Source organism: Vulpes vulpes, chromosome 9 (genome assembly GCF_048418805.1).
Source record: "Vulpes vulpes isolate BD-2025 chromosome 9, VulVul3, whole genome shotgun sequence".
In the NCBI taxonomy this organism is placed as follows: Eukaryota; Metazoa; Chordata; class Mammalia; order Carnivora; family Canidae; genus Vulpes; species Vulpes vulpes.
This window is the reverse complement of record NC_132788.1, coordinates 53,277,351-53,302,455: the sequence shown is the minus strand read 5'-3', so window position 1 is coordinate 53,302,455 and position 25,105 is coordinate 53,277,351. Positions and strand designations below refer to the sequence as shown.

Sequence of the window (25,105 nt, the reverse complement as noted above, 5' to 3'; positions counted from 1 at the left end):
CTACAGACAAATGCTTTCTGGCTTCAGGTTCCTGCATACGCGCCTTGCCTAAGTACTGCCGAGCCAGGGGATGCCCCCTTCCCTGAAGCTCCGGGCCACAGTTCACCGGCACCTTCCAAAGCCCTTGGCTCCCATCGCTGGTCTGCGGCGATTTTGGACATCCACCGAGAAGACAGCACCTCCGAGATTCCTAGAGAGGCCGGCCTGGAGACTGGAGAAGCCGGAAGCCCGGCTCGAGGCACTTCCTGTCCGGTTATTGTTCTCGCGCCGGAGGCGCGGGGCGTCGGATCCTGCTGGCATTTGGCGCTGTGCTCGTGAGCTCCTGCCGGGCGTCTTCGAGACACGGTCAGTGAGTCTGGCGGGGGTGGGCACAAATGTCACGGGCGCGGGAGGGCCGTCCCGAGGGCGGACCGCCGCGACCTCCTCGGGGGCCCTGGCCTGTTTGTCCCTAAGGCGGCTCCGCGTCCCATCACCTCAGAAACCCAGCGGGCGCCTGCCGGGGGTCTGGCCGGGGGCCTTGAACTCGGACGGCCCTGGGGCTGGGGCTGGGGCAGGCTCGCCCGGGAGTGCGGCTGCCCGGGGTCTGCAGCGGGCAGGGGCACGGGGGAGCCGAGCCCTCCCTGGGGAGTCTGTGCTGTCTAGGTGGAGGCGGACGCCGCCGAGGGGACTGTTCCGGGCCTTTGTGCCTGGTGGAATCCACCTCGTGGGAAGGATGGACGACGGAAAGAATGATCGCCCAGAATTGAGGATCGGCGCGCGAGTGAAAGCGCTGTTGCATCAGGAAATCCAGCGTGTACAGTAGATTGCCAATGAGTCTGACGTAGGAGAAAGCATGCGATTACTTCAGGAGTAGCAAAAGGGGACTTGACAAAATTTAGCACCTTTTTCCCCCAGTAAAACGTCTGAAGGGGAATAGAAAAAATTTAATTTCCTCATAATAGACTAAACCAGTAAGATCGTTTTACTCACAAATTAAACAACAGCACAATCAATTATGATGAAGGGGTACTGTTAGGTTGTTGGTGTGATCCTTTAAGAAAGCAGTTTGGCATATTTATCAACCATGAAATCCTTGAACCAGTAATCAGAGCCTATATTCCAAGGGAGTAATTCAGCAGAAGAAAAAACTATTTGCACAGAAAAAAATTCAGCGTTGATTATTGTTAAGAATATAAACTGAAAACAATCAAAATGCCTTTTACTAAAGCAATGGCTCATAAGTAGGATTAAGTTACAGTATAGGTATAATTCAGGATTCTGTGCCAGAATGAAGTAGCTCTGTATATACTTATATGGAAAGATCTATGGAATACTATGTGAAATGTAGAGATTGAGTTAAGAAAGAAACAATGCAAGTTGCTGAAAAATGCACAGGTGTGATCTAATCTCTGTTTTGGGAAATAAGCACTCTCTGTAAAGGTGTGCATATCTGTACGGAAATGCAGAGAGAACACTGATGACTGGTAACAACTGGGGGGAATATATTTAATTCTGTGTATTTCTGTATCACTTGGTCCTTTTTTTTAAAAAAATATTTTATCTATTCATGAGAGACAAAGAGAACAGAGAGAGAGGCAGAGACACAGACAGAGGGAGAAGCAGGCTCCATGCAGGGAGCCTGATGTGGGACTTGATCCCAGGACCAGGAATCACACCCTGAGCCAAAGGTGGCGCAAAACCTCTGAGCCACCCAGGCACCCCTACTTGGTTCTTTTTGGTTGAGAATGACTGAATAGGGGAATTAATACTATAGGTTATTGTATAGCTACTAAAAATAATAAACATGGAGAATGGCAACATAAAACATCTCTTTTTTTAATCTTAAGAGTAATACAAGGCATTTAGAATTAGTGGCAAAAGTAAGCAAACAAAAAGAATCTCAAAACTACATCACCCAAAGATGACCACCCCTAAATGTTGGTATGTAGACTCTCAGTCTTTTTCTTGAGATTCTTTAGTTTATGCTATTGTGTATCTTTGGTAATTTAAAAAAGCGCTCTCTGTTTTAATATTCCTTCTTAAAAAAAAAACAACTGTGATAATTATGAAATATATATCCCTATAGTTAAAAAAGTTTATTAAGTCATGATTGTCACTATGGTTGAAGCTTTTCCCTTAAATTCTGTGCTGCATCTCCTTGGAGATGGAGTAGGACTGATTGTTCTTAGTCTTTTCTGTATTTTTCAAGTTTTATAATAAAAATACGTTAACCCTATAAGCAGGAAAAAAACTCAATAAATATTATATAAAGCTATTTGTGACTATTATGGGAACAAATTACATGTTTGCAGTTGAACCCTCTCCATTCTGTGAAGGTGCAGTAGAGCAGACTCTTGCCATAGTGGCTGCTGCTTAGGCACTGGTGAAACTGGCCAGTCGGATTTATGGCATCCAGGCATACCTTTGCTCAATGCTAACAACGTTTTCTGGTTTTTCAGTAGACAGTCTTCCTTTTGGCCCTGGGAAGAAACCTAAGAAGAAGCTTTTGAAACTTAAAAATTAGATGGGACTTGATCTCTGCTGGGCAGCCCCCAGCTATAATAATTCCCCTCCTGAGCATAGAAGATGACTGCGCAACTGAGAGAGGCCATGGATTTAACTGCCTGGGGCTCAGTGATGGTGAAAAAGGAGGAGGAAGAGGAAGAAAACTTCCTGGGTCAGGCATCCAGTCAGCAAGTGCACTCTGAGAACATCAAAGTCTGGGCTCCTGGGGAAGGTCCTCAGACAGCCCTTGATATATCAGAACAGGAGGAAAAGGTAAATAATTGTCTGGGAGGAAGCGGAGAGAAGAGACCTGAAAACCTCAAGTAGTTTCAGAGGGCACTATGTCCCTCTGCTTCCACACCTGGAGTATTATTTTCTGGCTAGGGCTCTAGCCTTTGGCCTTTGGAATATAATACAAATAGTCTCTTCTGATTGATGGGACATTTAGTGCTTTCTGTAAACCAGTGGTTCTCAAACCTTGCTACACAGAATTGATTGGGGAGATTTTTGTAAAATTGTGATGCTCATGCCATACTTGATTCCAGTTAAATGAGATCTTGTGGTGGGTCCCAGACATCTGTGTTTTTTAAAAACTTCAGGTGATTCCACTCTGGATCTGATAGCTCTAACCTGTGCTTCTCAAATTTTAATATAATTGATATCTCACATTTTAATCACCAGGAGATCTTATAAAAATGTAGATTCTGATTCAGGAGGTCTGGGTTAAGATTCTGTACTCACAAGCTCGCAGTTGGTGATGATCTATGGGTTGCACTTCGAGGAGGGAGGATATACTCTATACTCTGGTCCTTAATGCTTTCAAAACATTTGAACCAGATGATACTGTGGTTCCCCAAAGGTCATAACCTTGCTTTTGTGATCTTTAGACCTCAGAAAACTATACCCTGGAAAATCTCCCCACATGCTCTTTTGTCATGCACCCACTGGCAAATTAGGTTTCGGTGCTATAGTGGGCAGTGAAGTGAAATCAAAGTGATAGAGAGGAAACTTGGTGCCTTGATTCTCTGCCTGACCCATGTTGGGGATCAGAGAAGCCTTTGCCTTTATTTCCCTTTTGGTTTTTTGTTTTATTTTTATTTTTTTATGTGTAAATTTCTTTTTTATTGGTGTTCAATTTGCCAACATATAGAATAACACGCAGTGGTCATCCCATCAAGTGCCCACCTCAGTGCCTGATACCCAGTCACCCCCAGCCCCCGCCCACCTACACTTCCACCACCCCTAGTTCGTTTCCCAGAGTTAGGAGTCTTTATGTTCTGTCTCCCTGTCTGATATTTCCCAACATTTCTTTTCCCTTCCTTTATATTCCCTTTCACTATTTTTTATATTCCCCAAATAAATGAGACCATATAATGTTTGTCCTTCTCCAATTGACTTATTTCACTCAGCATAATACCCTCCAGTTCCATCCACGTTGAAGCAAATGGTGGGTTTTTGTCGTTCCTAATGGCTGAGGAATATTCCATTGTATACATAGACCACATCTTCTTTATCCATTCATCTTTCGATGGACACCAAGGCTCCTTCCACAGTTTGGCTATAGTGGACATTGCTGCTAGAAACATTGGGGTGCAGGTGTCCCGGCGTTTCATTACATCTGTATGTTTGGGGTAAATCCCCAGCAGTGCAATTGCTGGGTCCTAGGGCAGATCTATTTTTAACTCTTTGAAGAACCTCCACACAGTTTTCCAGAGTGGCTGCACCAGTTCACATTCCCACCAACAGTGTAAGAGGGTTCCCCTTTCTCCACATCCTCTCCAACATTTGTGGTTTCCTGCCTTGTTAATGTTCCCCATTCTCACTGGTGTGAGGTGGTATCTCATTGTGGTTTTGATTTGTATTTCCCTGATGGCAAGTGATGTGGAGCATTTTCTCATTTGCTTGATGGCCATGTCCATGTCTTCCTCTGTGAGATTTCTGTTCATGTCTTTTGCCCATTTCATGATTGGATTGTTTGTTTCTTTGGTGTTGAGTTTAACAAGTTCTTTATAGATCTTGGAGACTAGCCCTTCATCTGATACACCATTTGCAAATATCTTCTCCCAGGCTGTAGGTTGTCTTTTAGATTTGTTGACTGTATCCTTTGCTGTGCAAAAGCTTAATGAAGCCCCAATAGTTCATTTTTGCTTTTGTTTCTTTTGCCTTCCTGGATGAATCTTCCAAGAAGTTACTGTGGCCAAGTTAAAAAAGGGTGTTGCCTGTGTTCTCCTCTAGGATTTTGATGGAATCTTGTCTCACATGTAGATCTTTCATCCATTTTGAGTTTATCTTTGTGTATGGTGCAAGGGAGTGGTCTAGTTTCATTCTTCTGCATGTGGATGTCCAATTTTCCCAGCACCACTGATTGAAGAGACTGTCTTTCTTCCAGTGGTTAGTCTTTCCTCCTTTATCGAATATTAGTTGACCATAAAGTTCAGGGTCCACTTCTGGATTCTATGTTCTCTTCCATTGATCTGTGTGTCTGTTTTTGTGCCAGTATCACACTGTCGTGATGACCACAGGTTTGTAGTACAACCTGAAATCTGGCATTGTGATGCCCCCAGCTATGGTTTTCTTTTTTAAAATTCCCCTGGCTATTCGGGGTCTTTTCTGATTCCACATATTTTAAATCTTAAAATAATTTGTTCTAACTCTCTGAAGAAAGTCCATGGTATTTTGATAGGGATTGCATTATACGTATACATTGCCCTGGGTAACATTGACATTTTCACAATATTAATTCTGCCAATCCATGAGCATGGAGTATTTTTCCATCTCTTTGTGCCTTCCTCAATTTCTTTTAGAAGTGTTCTATAGTTTTCAGGGTATAGATCCTTTACCTCTTTGGTTAGGTTTATTCCTAGGTATCCTATGCTTTTGGGTGCAATTGTAAGTGGGATAGACTCCTTAATTTCTCTTTCTTCAGACTCATTGTTGCTGTATAGAAATGCCACTGAATGCTGGGCATTGATTTTGTATCCTGCCACACTGCCAAATTGCTGTATGAGTTCTAGCAATATTGGGGTCCAGTCTTTTGGGTTTTCTATGTTTTCTATCATGTCTTCGGTGAAGAAGGAGAGTTTGACTTCTTTGCCAATTTGAATGCCTTTTATTTCTTTTTGTTGTCTGATTGCTGAGGCTAGGACTTCTAGTACTATGTTGAATAGCAGTGGTGAGAGTGGACATCCCTGTCTTGTTCCTGATCTTAGGGGAAAGGCTCCCAGTGCTTCCCCATTGAGAATGATATTTGCTGTGGGCTTTTCGTAGATGGCTTTTAGGATGTTGAGGAATGTTCCCTCTATCCCTACACTCTGAAGAGTTTTGATCAGGAATGGATGCTGTATTTTGTCAAATGCTTTCTCTGCGTCTATTGAAAGGATCATATGGTTCTTGGTTTTTCTCTTGCTGATATGATGAATCATACTGATTGTTTTACGAGTCTTGAACCAGCTTTGCATCCCTGGGATAAATCCTGCTGGTTCATGGTGAATAATCTTCTTAATGTACTGTTGGATCCTATTGGCTAGTATCTTGTTGAGAATTTTTGCATCCATGTTCATCAGGGATATTGGTCTAGAATTCTCCTTTTTGGTGGGGTCTTTGTCTGGTTTTGGATTTAAGGTGATGCTGGCCTCATAGAACGAGTTTGGAAGTTCCATCTCTTTCTATCTTTCCAAATAGCTTTAGTAGAATAGGTATGGTTTCTTCTTTAAACGTTTGATACAATTCCCCTGGGAAGTCATCTGGCCCTGGACTTTTGTGTCTTGGGAGGTTTTTGATGACTGCTTCAATTTCCTCCCCGGTTATTGGCCTGTTCAGGTTTTCTATTTCTTCCAGTTCCAGTTTTGGTAGTTTGAAGTTTTCCAGAAATGCGTCCATTTCTTCTAGATTGCCTAATTTATTGGCGTATAGCTGCTCATAATATGTTTTTAAAATCGTTTGCATTTCCTTGGTGTTGTTAGTGATCTCTCCTTTCTCATTCATGATTTTATTAATTTGAGTCTTCTCTCTCTTCTTTTTAATAAGGCTGGCTAATGGTTTATCTCTCTTATTAATTCTTTCAAAGAAACAACTCCTGGTTTTGTTAATCTGGTTCTTCTGGTCTCGATTTCATTGAGTTTTGCGCGAACCTTTATTAATTCTCTTCTGCTGGGTGTAGGATCTATTTGCTGTTTTTCTCTAGCTCCTTTATGTGTAAGGTTAGCCTTTGTATTTGAGTTCTTTCCAGTTTTTGGATGGCTGCTTGTATTACAATGTATTTCCCCCTCAGGACTGCTTTTGCTGCATCCCAAAGATTTTGAACAGTTGTATCTTCATTCTCATTAGTTTCCATGAATCTTTTTAATTCTTCCTTGATTTCCTGGTTGACCCTTTCATCTTTTAGCAGGATGGTCCTTAACCTCCACGCATTTGACGTCCTTCCAAACTTATTCTTGTGATTTAGTTCTAATTTCAAGGCATTATGGTCTGAGAATACGCAGGGGAGGATCCCAATCTTTTGGTATCGGTTCAGACCTATTTGTGACCCAGTATGTGGTCTATTCTGGAGAAAGTTCCACGTGCACTAGAGAAGACAGTGTATTCAGTTGTGTTTGGATGTAAAGTTCTGTAGATATCTGTGAAATCCATCTAGTCCAGCATATCATTTAAAGCTTGTTTCTTTGGAGATGTGCTTAGAAGACCTATTGAGTGTAGAAAGTGCTACATTGAAGTCACCAAGTATAAGTGAATTATTATCTAAGTATGTCTTAACTTTGGTTATTAGTTGATTGATATATTTGGCAGCTCCCACATTCGGAGCATATATATTAATGATTGTTTAGTCCTCTTCTTACATTTTTTTAATTTATTTATGATAGTCACAGAGAGAGAAAGAGAGAGAGAGGCAGAGACACAGGCAGAGGGAGAAGCAGGCTCCATGCACCGGGAGCCTGATGTGGGATTCGATCCCGGGTTTCCAGGATCGCGCCCTGGGCCAAAGGCAGGCGCCAAACCACTGTGCCACCCAGTGATCCCCAGTCCTCTTCTTAGATGGATCCTTTAAGTATAATATGGTGTCCCTCTTCATCTCTCACTAGTCTTCGGGGTAAATTTTAGTTTATCTGATAGAAGGATGGCTACCCCTGCTTTCTTTTGAGGACCATTTGAATGGTAAATGGTTCTCCAACCCTTTATTTTCAGGCTGTAGGTGTCCTTCTGTCTAAAATGAGTTTCTTGTAGACAGCAAATAGATGGGTCCTGCTTTTTTATCCAGTCTGAAACCCTGCGCCTTTTGATGGGGTCATTAAGCCCATTCACGTTCAGAGTTACTATTGAAAGATATGAGTTTAGTGTCATCGTGATACCTATTCAGTCCCTGTTTTTGTGGATTGTTCCATTGGATTTCTTCTTAAAGAGGAATTTAAGAGTCCCCCTTAAAATTTCTTGCAGAGCAGGTTTGGAGGTCACATATTCTTTCAGTTCCTGCCTGTCTTGGAAGCTCTTTATCTCTCCTTCCATTCTGAATGAGAACCTTGCTGGATAAAGTATTCTTGGCTGCATGTTTCTCTCATTTAGGACCCTGAATATATCCTGCCAGCCCTTTCTGGCCTGCCAGCTCTCTGTGGAGACGTCTGCTGTTAATCTAATATTTGTCCCCATAAATATTAGAGATTTCTTGTCTCTTGCTGCTTTAAGGATCTTCTCTTTATCTTTGAAATTTGCAAGCTTCACTATTAAATGTCAAGGTGTTGAATGGCTTTTATTGATTTTTAGGGGGGGATCTCTCTATTTCCTGGGTCTGAATGTCTGTTTCCATTCCCAGATTAGGAAAGTTTTCAGGTATGATTTGTTCAAATACATATTCTGGACCTCTGTTTTTTTTCGGTGCCCTTGGGAACCCCAATTAAATGTAGATTTTTCTTCCTCAGGCTGTCACTTATTTCCCTTAATCTATTCATGATCTTTTAATTGTTTGTCTCTTTTTTTCTCAGTTTTCCTCTTTGCCATCAACTTGTCTTCTATGTCACTCACTCGTTCTTCCACCTCGTTAACCCTCATCGTTAAGACCTATAGTTTGGATTGTGTCTCATTTAATTGATTTTTAATATCTGCCTGATTGGATCTAAATTCTCCAGTCATGAAGTCTCTTGAGTCCTTTATGCTTTTTTCTAGAGCCACCAGTAGCTTTATAATAGTGCTTCTGAATTGGCTTTCTGACATTGAATTGTAATCCAGATTTTGTAACTCTGTGGGAGAGAGGACTGTTTCTGATTCTTTTGAGGTGAGGTTTTCCTTCTAGCCATTTTGCTCAGTGCAGAGTGGCCAAAAACAAGTTATATTGGGAAAAGGAGAAAAAGAAGAGAAAGAAGAAAAGAAACGAAAAGAAAAAGAGAAAAAAAAGAATAAAAATAGAGAAGAAAAGAAAAGGGGGGAAGCAAACAAATCAAAAACAAAAAACAATGGGGAGTATCCTCTGATTCTGTATACAGTAAATCCCTCGACTTCCCCTGAGACTTTCCAGTGCTGCTTTGTCAATAATTTGTTGACAAATTATTATTATTTGTCCGTCTAGCTGGTCTTTGGCGGGAGAGGCCTGCTGTGCTGTTTTTCAGGTGTTAGCACTTGGGGAAGGTGCTCAGCCCCCTGCCTGGTGCAGGGCTTAGTGAAAGATGTTTAAGCTATGTATCTGGTGAGGCCACTGTGAGGCTCAGTGGGGGGTTGTTTATCCTGTGAGGCCCCAGGAGGAACAACTACCATGGCGGCAGCAGCTCTGGAGCCCTGGAGTCAGCTCCCACGGTAATTCCGGAGCTCTCTGTCTGCAGGGTCTGGAGGCTCCGGGCCGGGGCCGCTGATCTGCTCAGCTTGGGGCAGGAGTGTCCCTGCTGTCCTGGGCCCTCCTGGCTTCTGCTTGTCCTGGTGGGAGCGCCAGATCTTGGGCTGTGTCCCCGGCACCGTGTGCTCCCGGGCCTGCGCTGTTGGATTTGCGCTCCCGGCTGCCGGGCCCCTTTCGCCCCGGAGCCGCAGCCTGAGCCACTCCCAAGCTGCTCCTGGGGCCGGGCAGCCCCCTCTGTGCAGAGCCTCTGCCGGAGGCCCGAGCTGCTCCCGGGTCCAGCCAGGTGTGCCCTGCAGCCCTTTAGGGAGCTGGGCCGCGGGGTGTGGCAGCTTTCCCTGGGTCACAGGTGCCTCTGTTAGTGTCCCAGGGAGCTTGAGGGCATCCTCGCCCCTCCTTGGATCCTGCTGTAACTCCCTGTGAGCACCTTTCAGTTTGGGAAGATTGGTGAAACTCCTGCTTCTCCAGTCATGGCTCTCCTGTCCTGGGGACACTAGCCCTGGCCTTAGCAGGGCTCCTCGCAGAGCCCCTCCCCCTTGGATGCCTTTTGTTTCTTTATTTCTTTCCTCTCCCCCTTCCCCCCCTTCCTACCTTGATAGAAGCGTGAACTTTTCTCACTGTAGCATTCCAGCTGTTCTCTCTTTAAATTTCAGACCGAATTCTTAGATTTTCAGGATTATTTGAAGGTTATCTAGGTAATTTGGTGGGGACAGGTGACTTGGGGACCCTACTTTTCCACCATCTTGCCCTGCCTCTCCTTTTTTTTGTTTTTAAATGTTAAAAAATTTTTTAAAAATCTTTTATGGTCTTCAGGAATAGGTCCTTACATTTTCATCTTCAAAACTAATCATACCATCTACCCCTGACAATCCACTCATAAACTGACCTGGGCTTTGTTGTCTCTAGGGTCCAAACATGTTCTGGGACATGGCTGTCGTCCTGAAAGCAACACAGGAGGCACCTACTGGCTCAACCATTGGCAGCTACTCATTACCGGGGACCTTGGCCAAGAACGAGATACTGGATACTCATGGGATCATGACCTCTCTAGGCAAGTTTTAACCCCCTGATTCAGAATCTGACCTTTGGAGTTTCTCCATATCTATTTAGAGACTGGTGGTCTGATCTCCTAACTTGAGAAACCTAGAGTATTGAGGTATCAAAACTGTCAGGGAGAGCTGGCTAGAAGAATGCCAAAAGATACCTGTGCATACCAGATAGACACCAGATAGACACGGGTGAACTTTAAATTCACGTACTCTTCATATGCTTCATGTTTATCATTGGTTGGTGAGCCTGCAAGAGAAGCCAGCTAAGGTCAGAAGGGTCAGTTTTTGTTGTGATTTTGAGGAAATGTTGTGTAGATGTTCCTTTTTTATAGATCTTTGTGCAGATTCCAGGGGGGTTTTGAGCAGTTGTGTCAACTATACTCATGTTCAAAGCTAGGTCTTAATAGAGGGTACTAATGGTTGACTTATCACCTGGTTCTTTCTCTAGGCTGGGACTCAGGATATGTCTGACTAGCAATGGCAGAAACTTACCTATAGAGGAGTGATGTGTCACTGTGGGTCAAGGATGTGGTAGCCATGGGTCCTGTGTTGTAGAAGTAATCCCTGGGTGACTGCCAAGGCCCTTACGGCACTCGAATTCTAGAAATCTGGCTGGTACAGAGCTACACCTGAATATTTTGAACCCACTCTGCTCTCTAGCCCATTCCTCAGACTGACCAGGTCACTTTCTTAAACCAGTATAGGATTATCACCTTTCATCTTCTTGTCTCTTCTTTAATTATTCCTCAGCAGCAGCTTCTGTTGCCTATTTCCTGCTCTCTGTTCCATTCTCTCTGGTGCATTCTGTGTATCATCACTTCTTTTTTTCTTTCCTTGCTTTATCTTTCATTCACATCTTAACTCCAGCAGTAACACCCGTCCACCAGGCATGATCACTGTTTCCCTTCTTTGCTTCTTACCTCAAGACCCTTTTCCCAGCCAAGATTGACCTTTCTGTGTATTGTCAGCTGTTTGCATAGCAGCAGGTAACAGCAGGGTTATATGTTCTACAAATTAAGAGAAATACCTGAGTGTAGTTGCTGCCCTGCCTTTGATAACTCTTTGACCTTGAACAAGTCCTTTCTCTCTCAACCTCCATTTCCTGTTCTTTCAGCAAGACTGTATTCATTCAGTGCATACAGGATCTTGTGGGGGCCCCCGCTTTCTGTGTGCTGGGTAATGTGATAGGTGTTGGGGATACTGAAGAAGATACAGTCTTGCCCTTCTTTTTAGCTCTCACACAAATGAAGGAGAATAGTTTCATCTTGATGATAAAATTGTAAAATATGCATGAACATGCTTTGAAAATTCCTGGTGGTTAACATCTGAGAGAGTTTTATCTACAGCTTCCTATGTATTAATTACTGTTGAATTTATTAAAGTTTAAAATATTTAAAACTCAAGTTTTTAAGCATTTAAACATAGCTTATTTTTATTTTACTTATACATCTAGGAGATTTTTATAAAAATGAGAATATTTGTCCTTTAATTCATGTTTAGTGAAGCCTCAAGTTTTACAGATTAATATTTTAAACTTTTTAAAACGTTTTGCTCTATCTACATATCAATTTATATAAAAATTTCCTTATTTTTATTCTCAAATATATAAAATGTATTATATTTCAAATTCAGTATATATAATTTTAAAAAATATTTCAAATACCTAAGTAGGCAGACTTAACTAATCTTACGTATAAAATCTTACTATGGGATCCCTGGGTGGCGCAGCGGTTTGGCGCCTGCCTTTGGCCCAGGGCGCGATCCTGGAGACCCGGGATCGAATCCCACGTCGGGCTCCCGGTGCATGGAGCCTGCTTCTCCCTCTGCCTATGTCTCTGCCTCTCTCTCTCTGTGACTATCATAAATAAATAAAAATTTAAAAATAAAATAAAATCTTACTAATCACACTTTTGTAAACCTAATGAATTTGTAGTGACTTACAAATTTAGTAAATCAAATTACCATTCATATCTTATAATAGAGTCTCCAGCTAAAATGGTAGACCTAGATAGCATTTTAGATCTCTTTTTTAAAAAATGAAAATAAAAGTATTGATTTCAAAAGTTGTACTTTGCCTGTCCTCTAGTTCATCACAAGTACATTTTTAGTTAATTTCTTTAGTAGGGTTACAATAATGCTTCAAGGTCTAAAAAAGGAAAAATAACTATCTCAAGCCAAAGGTACAGGTTCTACATTATTGTGGTTAATTAATAATGCAAAGGGATTTGAGCTTGAGTACTCAGAACAGACCTTTCCTTTTTTTAGATCCTGGGCATTGGCCAAGATCCTAGCTCTTCATCCCTGTAATGGAAATGTTAAATGACTAATATGTGGAGACCTTGTAGGCCACAGTTGTATCTGCTTCTGTAATAATCTTGACGGAAAACATGATGCAAATATAAGTAATTGTTTCTGTTATTGGTTCTAACTGGTTCAGTAGTTCCCACTGGTCTTCATCTTTCATGGCTTTCTAGTATTCTAAATCTTATGGTAAAAAGGGTAGGAGTGAGGTCAGGGGATGAAAGTAAGGTCATAGATTGAAGTTTTCTTGGAATTTGTTCTTGTTGGAAAGATGCTTGGTGGGGATAGGAGGCCCCCAGTGTCAGTGATACAGAGCTAAAGGAAAGAAGTAGTAGATGGAAAAAAGCAAGGAGGGAGACATTAGAAGGGAAAGAAATTAGGTGAGATGTATGGGATAAAGAAAAGTAGAGAACATAGAAGAAAGTGTGCAAAAGAAAAGCAGAAGAGATATGAAATAATACAAGGAAAAAATCAGAATATTCCACTCACACTGAGTTGTAATATAAAAACCAAGAGAGGAGAGATGAAGAGGCAGTAGGGAAAAGAGATAGAGGGGAAAAAGTAAAATAAGAAAGAAGATATGAAGACAGATGGTGACTGCACTTAGGGTGGTGAGCATTGAGTAATGTATGGAATTGTTGAATTAATATGTCATACACTTGAAATTAATATAAGACTGTTAATCATACTTCAGTTAAAAAAATTTTGAAAAGACAAAAATGTTAGGGCAGTTAAGCTACAGGAAGAAAAATAGAATAGATACAAGAAAGACATCAGAAGACCTCAAAAGAGTAGGAATGGAAAGAACTGGAAAAAGACTAGCATTTCAGAATTTGTTGTCACATTCAGTTCTCTGCCATATGCAGGCCTTGCATTGCCTTTTTCCAGCACTGCCTATCTTATCTGAATGATTATGATGGGAGTGTCATGTAACTGTTGTTTTAACCAGGTAACCATACTGGGCTGTTTTCCTGCCCCCACCCCCCCCCATCATGTTTTGTATCCTGACATCCCTGTCTCACTCATCTCCTAAGTTGGAGAGTTGCCCTGATCTATGCTGGTGGGATGTCTTACAGATGCTAGATTCTCCCCCTTGCAGTTGCTGTATGACCTGCAGGTCACAGCTTTCCTGCTCACTTCTAAGTTCACCACCAGGAGGACTATCTCCCCTTTGGAGGCTTGCCTCCACTGCTTGCCCTTGTTTCATGTGCCTTATCTTGGTAGTGTTCCTGAACTTGGTATAATTCAAATGCTGATGAAGAGTTTATGAACGCTAGGCTGCATAGGTGCACATCATTGGGTCAGGGGTGATAGGAGTGGAGAGGAGACACATAAAGAGTTACTATGTTAAAAAAAAAAGAGTTACTATGTTACTGACTCTAGGACCCCTTTTCTGACACAAGGGTTCCAAGGCAGTTTTAAAACTTCAGGATGTTTTGCTGTTTTCATGATACTGGCATAAGGGAACAGGCTATACAGTGTCTCAAACTTAGAAGGGTCAGCTTTTCTTGACACAAAGCAGAGCTGTTTGCTCAACACAAGTGTTGAGCTGTTTACTCTGTTCACATTCTTCCTTAGTCCCTTCTGGGGTTACCATCTATCACCATAACAACTCCTATCCTCTAAGGATCTCCATCTTTGCTCCTGGGCCCCAACACGTGGACCCATAGCACTAGATGTGAGGCTCAAAGTCACTGCAGACTCTCCAGAGCCACTTCCTGTGCTCAGACATTACTGTAGAATAACTTGATTAATCTTCTCCTGGTTTTATGAGATACATACTGTTATTGTCCTTATTTTGGAGATAAGGAAACTGAGGCAAAGAAGTTAAGTTAGTAGCCCAAATTCCTACAGCTATGTGGCAGAGCAGGCGTTTGAAACTAAGCCGTCTGGCTCCACAGTCCATGTTGTTAAGCTATGTGCTACATAGCCTCTCAGTGTTTCAGGTGCTCTTAGCTGCTCTGGTCCTTCTGGCATCCAGTGGACCCTTTCTGTCCATGCTTATCTTTACTTGAATATCCAGCTTCCTCATACACAAAAGTCTAAGTTGCATAGATTTTCATTTCTAGGGTCAGAATGTCCTTAATTAAGTGGTGGGTTGTAAGCAGATCTACACTAAGTTGCTAACGTAAGGAGGCAAGCCTGGGAGAGTAGTGCCCTTCAACTGGTCTTAATTGTAAGATCAGTCATTACACAACCAGAGCCATCTGAAGATGGCTTTCCTGCATGAGGCAGTGTTGGATGTCCAATGGAGGTAAGTGGAAGTGCTGGAAAGACCACGAATCAGTGGAGTCTGCTCTGGGTGTGGCAGAAGAACCTACAGGGGAGAGGTGACACATGGGGGAATTCTTTTCTTTGATGAAGCCATTTTACACATACACCGAAGTCACATACATCCTGACATTTGTCACTTGATGATCCTGTTCTTTTTCTAAGCCAGAATAAGCTGACATTTATACTTTTGTTTGTTGTTTCAGGTGCTGAAACCAAGAACCCACAGTTATTGGTTCCAAAAACTGAGATATGTGATGAAGCAGAAAAACCCTTCATAATATCAGGAAGAATCCAGAAAGTTAATCCTCAAGGACCTGAGTTAGGAGAAGCCTGTGAAAAAGGGAACATGATAAAGAGGCAAAGAATTAAGAGGGAAAAGAAAGGTTTCAGACATATGGCAGTGAAGGACTGTCATGTACCTGAAAGCTTCAAAGTAGAGGAAGATCAGAAATGTCAGCAGTCTGGGGAAAGATACAGCCTTAGTTCTAGCTCTGTTAAAAATCAGAAAAGCCAGCCTGGACAGAAACCTTTCACATGTAGTGTGTGTGGAAAAGGCTTTAGTCAGAGTGCAAACCTCGTAGTGCATCAGCGAATCCACACTGGGGAGAAACCCTTCGAATGTCATGAGTGTGGAAAGGCCTTCATTCAGAGTGCAAACCTTGTCGTACATCAGCGAATCCACACTGGACAGAAACCATATGTATGTTCAAAATGTGGGAAAGCCTTCACTCAGAGTTCAAATCTGACTGTACATCAAAAAATCCACTCCTTAGAAAAAACCTTTAAGTGCAGTGAATGTGAGAAAGCCTTCAGTTATAGCTCACAACTTGCTCGGCACCAGAAAGTCCACATTACAGAAAAATGCTATGAATGTAATGAGTGTGGGAAAACATTTACTCGGAGCTCAAACCTCATTGTCCACCAGAGGATCCACACTGGGGAGAAGCCCTTTGCCTGTAATGATTGTGGCAAAGCCTTTACCCAGAGTGCAAATCTTATTGTACATCAACGAAGCCATACTGGTGAGAAGCCATATGAGTGTAAAGAGTGTGGAAAAGCCTTTAGTTGTTTTTCACATCTTATTGTGCACCAGAGAATTCACACTGCAGAGAAACCTTATGATTGCAGTGAGTGTGGAAAAGCCTTCAGTCAGCTATCTTGCCTTATTGTGCATCAGAGGATTCACAGTGGAGATCTTCCTTATGTGTGTAATGAGTGTGGGAAGGCCTTCACATGTAGCTCGTACCTGCTTATTCATCAGAGAATTCATAATGGGGAAAAACCTTACACATGCAATGAGTGTGGCAAGGCCTTCCGGCAAAGGTCGAGCCTCACTGTGCACCAGAGAACCCACACTGGGGAGAAGCCCTATGAGTGTGCCAAGTGTGGCGCGGCTTTCATTTCTAACTCGCACCTCATGCGACACCACAGAACCCATCTTGTTGAGTAACAGGTACTGATTACTCCAGGCATTGATCGTAATCCACTAACCCCCAATTGGATATGTCTTTGCTGTTTTGTTTCTCTGTAAAAATGAGGCTGCCATGTTCTTAAAAGTAACAGTTTTCAGGAGTACATCACAGAACATAAGGATTTTGGAGACTGACTTAAAGTGAAAGCTAAGCACTTAAAGGCAGGGACTGTGTTTTTTTGAGCTGTGCCCTCAGTGGTCCTCCTGTTTGAAATGGAATGTGGCTTTTTTAGAATTTGGTTATATAAAGCTAAGTGATAAAGATCATATTTGAGGAAAGGTGTTTTTGTTTTTTTTAAACCCAATTTCTTGAGCAACAGGCAGGTTTTTGGTATAGGTCTGCTTGGAATTCTGGAGCTTTGATCCTTGTATTCTAGTATTTTGGGTTAAGAAATGATGACTAGTTAAGGAAACCACTTGGGGTAGCAAATCAGTACTCACCTTTGAACTATTTTATAAGCTTTCCATTCCTTAGGCAATCTTCTCCTAAAATGGATAGAAGTAGGAAACAGCTGTTTCCCCTGTTGTCTATACCTCATGAACCTTGGTATGGTAAAGCTCTGGGAGGGTCTGACAAACCTCTTCCATTCTGCAGTCTGAGTGGCCAAGCACTTGAGGATTGATGGAGACAAAACACTGGGGCCAGGGTGTATTCATTTGCTAACAACAACTCTTCATGTGACCCTAACTTCATTGCATTCCATCAGAGTGAGATGCTTCTAACAGTCCCTTCACAGAGGGGTCAAAGAATAAAGCTTGCTGAAAGGCCTGTTCACATTATCTATGCTTATTCTGCTCAGGCCCAGCCAGGGGGGGGTTCACTTTGGGTGTCATTCTCACTTTTTGGCTGGTCTTTAGAAGAAATAATGGAGTCCTAATTTTGAGAGGACCAAAGAAGGAAGTAAAGGGAGGCGGGGAGGTAGAGTGGGACTCCTAAGGTCTTTTTTTTTTTTTTTTTTTGAGAAGTTCAACAGTATTGGAATGTGAAAACTTAGAAGGATGAAGAAACTGGCTAAGGTAAGATAACCTTTGTTACTATTGAGCCTTTATTCCTGGAAAAACAATTTATAAAACTATGCAATAGGTAGAGTTATGTAATATTGCCTTGTATTTATATAGAACTTAATTCCTTGTTTATACACCTTCAAGTATAGAATCAATCCTCAGCACTTCCCTTAAACTTTCACACAGATCCTTACCTTAATCCATAGAACACTGAAAGGTGTTTTCCCCATCTAGCTGAGAGTGGTCAGACAACAAAGAGCAGCCTACATTCAAATCCAGGACTTAAACCAGGTTCTCTGTTCTGCAATGCTGTGTCTAACCACCTGCAATCCAGGTCTTCCACAGAGCCTGAGAAAGGGGTGAGGAAGCTGAGATTTTAGGACGTGCCTTAGGTAGTGTGACCCACAGAAAGCATCACATCAGACTAGGATTGGAGTCTCCTGGTTGTGGGTCTGTCTCTTCATCCCACTCAGCAAGCAAGAACATATTGTAAATGCCCTGCCTGCTGACAAGCAATCTGGTACAACTCATGTAGAAGTCCCATCTTTGGGACTTAACTGGCTCATTTGTTTTGTATTTAACAGAGCACTTTCATGTATAGAAGGCGTAAACAATGCTTGTTTATTTCCTCTTTCTCTTCCCCTTCAACTATGGTCTTTTCATCCAAGCATGTGCACCTTCTTTTCCCAGTTTGCACACTGAGTCATACATAACTATAAGAAATTAATAGGATTCAAAAGTCAGAATAAGAGATGCTCATGTCCTCTGTGACTGTTCCTGTCCCCCAGATGAGAATGGAGAGACCCAAAGATAACACCAAGTGTTTGCTGAGATTGGGAACAAGCTTAGGTTTTTACCCCTGCAGGATCAGGAAGCCCAGTAGAAGAGCGGGTTTGAAGATTTGGAGTAAATCTGACCTGGACCTATCAAGAGACCAAAAGTGTACTTTCCTTGAAAGATACAAGCCAGGACTTAGGATCCTTAGGACAGTTAAATTCTTCTGGTTTCACACTATGTTTATCCTAATTTAATGTTTTCGTGGATGATTGAGATTTCCTGGCTAAAGATTGCTAGTCATAGGCAACTCAGAAAAGGCTGTGCAGGTGATTGTGATGTAAAGCTAGATTTGAAAATCACCCAACCTTGCAGTGAAACAGTGATTTTCACTTGGCTGCATGTTAGAATAACCTAGTGTACTTAAATTTTTTTTCCATTCCCAGGGCCAACTTTTTTGTTTTTTGTTTTTTTTTCCAATTCTGGAGGGAAACCCTTTTGGGATCACATTGTGTGACCAAGGTAGTGGCCACTGCAGTCATGTAAAGTCTGCAGGCCATGAATGCATGTGATCAAAGGTGGAGTAGGAAAGCCCTAGTAAAATCTGGATGTGCGGAGTACTCTGGTTTCGGCAAAACAGGATACAACATTGGCTGCACTGGATGTCCTATACCTTGGTTGTAAGGATTCTGTGCCCTAATTTATTTGTATTTTAAGTGAATATACCAAACACTATATATATATGAGCAAACCAAGTTTTACACAGCATACTTTTATATTCCTCATTCAACAAAATGACTTTATACACTTCTACTGTATTTCATCTCCAGGTCTTGGTTTCCATAAATCTGTACCCAGGTTCAAGACTTCTCCAATCCTGCATAAATTATGTGAGCCTAGTAGATTACCAAACAGACCAGATCCTTAACTAACAACTCTTATTTCCAGTTAATTTCCAGACTTTAAAATAAGTTACTGCTCTCCTTTTTCTGTATGGTTTCTGATAGATGAGAAGTGACTACTACTTGGCACAGTTGGCTTAAGTTTTCATTTTCCCAAAAGTCAACCCCTTTCTTGGCTTTTATTTCTAGAAGCGGATCAGAACTCTGAAGCCCTGATTCTTAAGTTGCCAAGAGCTATCAGAGTTCTAGCTATCAAAAATCCAGGCCAACTGATGAGTACTAAGAAGACAGCCAAGAAGTCATGGCAACAGTTGTGTATTAAGGAGAACATAGTGATATGGAAGTGATGATAAAGTCTTGTACTTTGAGGAGCTCAGGGGAGGAAAGACTCATTGAGACACACACACACACACACACACACCCCTACACTTAACATGCCTCAGACCCATGAATCTCCAAGCTCAGGAAGAGGTGTTTGGACAAAGCTAATATAAACATAAAGATGTTCTGGGTCCCTCCCTCACCTAGATAGTTATCCTTTCATATCTGTCACTTTGCTTGCTCTTCCATCCAGTGTGCTCAATCTTTCTGGGGTCACAGTCCCTTTGAGGATCTAATGGAGGTTGTAGATCATCTTCCTGAGACCTGCAGATAGCACATTCAGTTTTTCGCTCATTTGTGGTGGCTTATAGTTTCCCTAAGGCCAGTTCTTGAATCCGCTAGGGCATAAATGTCTAGTGACATTAAGAAATGAGGTCAGAATCTCTAGATGTTGCCCAAATACAATCTCAATCTTGCTTTTCCTGGATTCCCTCCTTTCCCCTATTCCCTCCAAATAGCATTATTCAGCACCCAAACTGGAAATCCAAGAGGTTATTTCTGGCTTTCTCTGTGTCATTCTTTCAACAGTTCTTTTCACTCTTTGTGGCAAACATGGTGCTAGTTCCTGGAGTACAAAGGCAAACAAGGCCTACCAGATCCTGGTGTCTCAGGAAAACTGTTTCAACCCCTTAACATGATTTACTAAGCTCTTCATAGTCTCTTTCCAACCTAATCTCTTCACTTTGCATGTATTTTTACTGCAGCCTGGAGGCATGTGCTGGCTTTTCTCTGTGCCTTTGCTCACACTGTCCCTGATGTTTATTACCACCACTTCCTACTTGGCCTCTGTCTACTTTGCTGAACTTTAGATTTCTTTTAAGATTTGATTCCAGTCTCATCTTTGGGAACCCTCTGACTAATCCTTAGCAAGTATGTGTATAGACACACACACACACACACACACACACACACACACACACACACAGATAGATATATACTTAGAAGTATGGAAGAGCATATGGTATGTATCCACTTTATGCTTTAAAGTGAAAAAAAAACTTGGATTCATAATTGTGTATATAGTACAGTTCTCATATAATGTTTCATATACTATGTACTGTTAAAAAGTAATAGATAAATTATCTGAAGGAAATAAAAAAAATGTTATAAGTGGTTAAGTGACATGTTCACAGCCATACAGAATTGCAGAGCTTAGACTCAAACTTGGTCCTGTAGATTATAGAATTATGGGTGATTAAAAGGCATTTTTTTCTTTTTAAGTAATATTTTCTATAAGGAACAAGAACTTTATAATCAAGAAAAAATTATATTTACATATTTAGTTCTATTGTATTAACTCTAAACAGTATTTTAATTCTGTGTTTTAAGATGTGGAATATACCCTGCCATTTCTTTCTCCTTCCCCTTCCACCTCTCTGCCTCTCACAATGTCAAGTCTGATTCTTGAACTCTATTCTGTAACCATAGATAGTCTTTTATGCTTTGTTTATTGATTTGCTCTAAATGTTGAAAATAAACAGCATGAATGTAATGTAAATGTTTACTGCAGATTAAGTAGCTTACTATGGTTTATATATATTATTTTACTGGAGTTTTTAGTTGCCTTTCTTTTCCCCTTATACTGGTTGCTTTTAGCACACTCTGAGTGATTTTCAGATTCTTCATCTAATTAGATACTCTATTGAGTCCCCTTTTTTCTCTTTAAGAGACCTCTAGTTTCTAGCTTCCCATGCTAGTCTGCCCTTGATGTTTTCCTGCCCCTTGTTTTGTTGTTACATGGGGCTTTGGTGTGTACTGAATTGTACATGTTGCTCTTATTTATTAACTCCCTCATTTCACTGCAGCACAACTTCCAAGTCACTTGCCAAGAAAGAGTATATGGAAGACAAAAATATTGAGTGCTTATATATCAAAAAAACATCTTTTTCTGTCCTCCAGCTTGATTGTTACTCTGGCTCTGAAATTCTACATTGAAAAATTAATCCAGAATTTGTAGATGCCTGGTTCCAGTCTGATTCTTATTTGACAATCAATAAATACTGTTTGCATTACTGAGATATTTTCCCCCACCCAGCCCCCATCCCTGAAAGCTTTTATAAAGTCTCCTCTTTATTCTTGTGCACTTAATTCTCCAGTGTACTCAGTGGAATTTTTCAATCTAGTGACTCAGGTTACTTCTATTCTTGGAAATGTTCTTGTGTTATGTGATAATCTCCCCACCCCTTTTTCTCTTTTTTAGTCTTTCTAGAATCTTTATCTGTCATATGTTGGACCTGTGGATTGATCCTCAGCTACTTTCTGTGTTATTACCATGTCCTTGTTTTGTGCTATTTTCTGAGAGACTTTTGTTATTTTTCAACCTGCTTAGCAAATTTCTTATTTTGCCAATATTAATTTCTAAAAAGCTTTTCCATTTCTGTTTGTTCCCTTTTTGTAGCATACTATTCTCATTTTAGAGACACCTCTCAATTCTGAGTGTTGTAATTAGAAGAGTTTTCTTAAAGGTTTCTCTGTCAGCAGATATCTCACCCCTTCATGTCCTTCCCCTGGGTCCTTTTTTCTCTTTGTTTACTCTCATTAGAGACTTTCCTCAAATATGTTGTGATTCTTACTGACATAAACAAATCTGTATGTGTGTATCAAAAGTCCATTTGAGACCTCTGTGTGTGGTGGGAGTGGGGTTTGCTCAGTTAAGAGGCTTTCTTCTAGAATACTCGGAAGGAAACAAAATCTTCCCTGGAAATCTTTCAGCTCTAGAATGCTATCTTTTGTCTGGGGCTTATATGTTTCGATATTTTGTCTGGGGTTTAGATACCATAAGTGCTTCTGTAGGAGTGGGAGAGAGGAAAGTCAAGTGTTATTAAAGGCTTTTGGTTAATGCCCTTATTTTTATCCTCACTTCTCCCTTCTACCCTTAATGTACCTGGGGTTTCCAAGTCCCAAGTTGCTTTGGGATTTGGCAGGGTATGTCAGCTACCTCCTTCCATTGTATTGCCCTCAGCGAGTGTTCCAAGTTCTTACTCCCTCCATGCAGCCTTCTCCATTTTCCATCTTACAGAGATTTGTTCCCCTTATCACATCATTATTTATACATTTTAAGCCATTATAATTCATTATCATCTTACGGGAAGATAAAACATTTTTAAAAAGACTGTTGATATGCTTTTATATTGCACTACCACTTAACTATCCTAAAAATGAGTATTTTGGCAGTGATTTATATACTTGTCAGTGTTACAGTTTTACCAAAAAAAAAAAAAAAAATCCAAGGGAATAATTAAATTATAATATGATGGAATATTATGCAACCACTAAAGAGCATAATTTAAAGGATATTTAGTGATATAAAATGTTCCTGGTATTAAATGGAAAATGCTAACTACAAAATTAAATGGTAGGTACAGATAGCCCAATTTTCTTAAATATACGTGCATAGAAAAGATGAAAAAAATAAGTACATAGGGTGGTTAATGGTTAAATGTCACTGCTTTGTCTATATTTTCTACAATACACCTCAGTTACCTTTATGACCAGGAAGGGAAAAGCTAATAAAAACACAAGATGATGGCTCATATGGAGTGATGAGACAATTTTGGGGGGTGTGGTAGTAGGGAGCAGCAGAGTAAGGGACTGGGGAATAAAGAAACCAGTTACCAAGGACCTAATGGTGGATGGAGTTCATTAGGGGAATATATGTAACCTTAGTGATTGTGATGTATACCTGGGGCTCGGCTGGTGAGGGGAGAAAGAAATCCTGGAGACCATACATATAGCTTTTGTCAGACTACAAGGGAGATTCTGACTCAGGCAGTGGCCGGGGCAAGAAGAGAATGGACAGATGGAGCGAGCAGGCCTTAGGGGCATGAAAGATTAAGCCTCAAATCCCCAAGCCAGAAATCAGCTCCACAGCCTGGTGAAACATGACTTGTGACAAATGGGTCCTGCCCAGGCCTAAGAAGCCCTGGTTTCCTTGTACTGCTCTGGGTCTGACCTGTGTTCACAGTAGTCAGTACTTCTGAGGTGTTGGGTGGGGATTTGGGAGATGCAACTCAAGTCCTAGCACACTAGTAGCAAGGTTGTAACAACCCCATTTCTTAAGGGGTTCCTGTGTGGGAGACTTAATGCCAAATGTTCTTTATTTCATTTAGTCCTCACCTGAAGAAGGAAGTTCCTTTATAATCCCCATTTTCAAGGAATATCTTCACAGGATTAGAATAACTCAGGCCAAAGTTTGTGCCCCTTCCTCCCAAGCTACTTTCTCCATGTCCCTCCAGAGACCTTTCTCCTCAAAAGTTACAGAAGCAAACAATGAAGAATAAGTCTTCCTCCTAGCTCAGAGTACCCTGGTTGGGAGTACCCTGGAAATAAGTGTTGCAAATTTCTTGATCCTTCCAAGGAGAGTGTATGTATTTACAGTCTTCTGTATCCCCCTTTAAAACACACAGTCAGAAACAGGACCTTAGGATATGCAATGTCTACACTTTTTTTTTTTTCCATGTAGTGTGTCTTGGAGATGGTTCTATATTAGCCTATAAGATCTACCTCATTTTTTTTTCTTTGCCATGTGATACTGAATTCTATGGATGTACCATTATTCATGTAGCAGTATCCTGTTGGTGGGCATGTAGTTTTTCTGTCTTTTGTTTTACAAACAATGCCAAGCTAAATCACCTGGTATACCATCATGTTGTGTGCAACTTTGCAGTATAAATTGATAAAGGGTAGGTACATTTGATTTTTGATAGAAATTGCAAATGCAGTTCACAGTATTTGTATGAAAATGCCCATTTCCATGAGTCTTCTATAAAACTATTATTTTCTGGTCTGATAAAAGGAAAATGCTCTCATGTTTTATTTTGTGTTCAATTCTGAGTGAAACTGGGTATCATGTTGGGCGTTTACAAAGTCATATATTTTTCCTGTGATTTGCTTGTTCATGTCCTTTAGCAGTTTTTTGTTGGGTTGATCCTTTTAAGAATTGGTTTGGGGACACCTGGGTGGCTCAGTGGCCGAGCATCTCCCTTTGGCTCAGGTCATGATTCCAGGGTCCTGGGATCAAGTTCCACATTGGGCTCCCCACAGAGAGACTGCTTCTCTGTCTGCCTGTGTCTCTGCCTCTTTCTGCGTGTCTCATGAATAAATCTTTAAAAAAAAAGAATTGGTTTGTACAGACCATAGTAAAGGAATTATCTGCCATATGTGTTGCAAATATTCCCCAGTTTACAGTTACTCCTTTGATTTTTAATGTTCGGATATTTTCATTTTAAAGTCAAATCCCAGACTTTCCCTCTTCATATGATATATTCTCTCATGATTTTGCCTAATCATTTGAGTTAGGTCCATTTGAAATTCATTTTGGAGTAAGGATTGAATTGGGTCCTTGTCCTGCTTCCTGCCCCTTTTCCTCTCCCAGCAGGAGGAACCTCAAAGATGAAGACACCTCCCTGATTCCTTGAGCTGCTGGGTGAAAGCCTGCCGCCAGATACTTCCTCCCTGTTTGGGGGAGTGGGGTACACTCCCAACAGCTCGGCCTAGGATCAGCCAAGGTCTGCACTGAGCTCATTGGTGCCACCTCCTTGTGCTCTGGTTAATGGAGGGAAAGGATCACAGGGGCGAGGGCGACAAGGGGAAGAAGTGCTGGAATGGGGAAGCACATTCATGGGCAAGGGAGAGGGAGGACCCATCAGGATAG

General features: G+C 41.4%; 1 protein-coding gene across 7 annotated transcripts; it reads left to right on the top strand.

Moving 5' to 3' along the window:
- Positions 1-27: 27 nt before the first annotated feature.
- ZNF35 (zinc finger protein 35) lies at positions 28-20,950 on the top strand. Of its 7 annotated transcripts, none has more exons than XR_011994283.1 (6): positions 28-345; positions 2,442-2,757; positions 10,202-10,346; positions 15,123-16,372; positions 17,357-17,407; positions 19,261-20,950. XR_011994283.1 is itself a non-coding variant. In XM_025991631.2 (5 exons), exons 2-4 carry the CDS (start codon positions 2,566-2,568, stop codon positions 16,367-16,369), a joined length of 1,584 nt encoding a protein of 527 aa, XP_025847416.2. In that variant the 5' UTR covers positions 28-345; positions 2,442-2,565; the 3' UTR covers positions 16,370-16,372; positions 17,357-20,950. The 7 variants fall into 7 exon arrangements, 4 of the variants coding, with proteins under 4 accessions (XP_025847416.2, XP_025847412.2, XP_072576213.1 ...); XR_003233885.2 differs by having other exon boundaries at positions 241-345; positions 17,354-17,407; XR_011994284.1 differs by having other exon boundaries at positions 241-345; positions 2,439-2,757; positions 17,354-17,407.
- Positions 20,951-25,105: the final 4,155 nt, after the last annotated feature.

Bases quoted from the DNA above. Each gene is read 5' to 3' on its own strand.
- ZNF35 (XM_025991631.2), top strand. From the start codon at position 2,566: ATGACTGCGCAACTGAGAGAGGCCATGGATTTAACTGCCTGGGGCTCA. The intron at 2,758-10,201 runs GTAAATAATTGT...TGTTGTCTCTAG, and splicing joins TATCAGAACAGGAGGAAAAG to GGTCCAAACATGTTCTGGGA. The intron at 10,347-15,122 runs GCAAGTTTTAAC...TTGTTGTTTCAG, and splicing joins TGGGATCATGACCTCTCTAG to GTGCTGAAACCAAGAACCCA.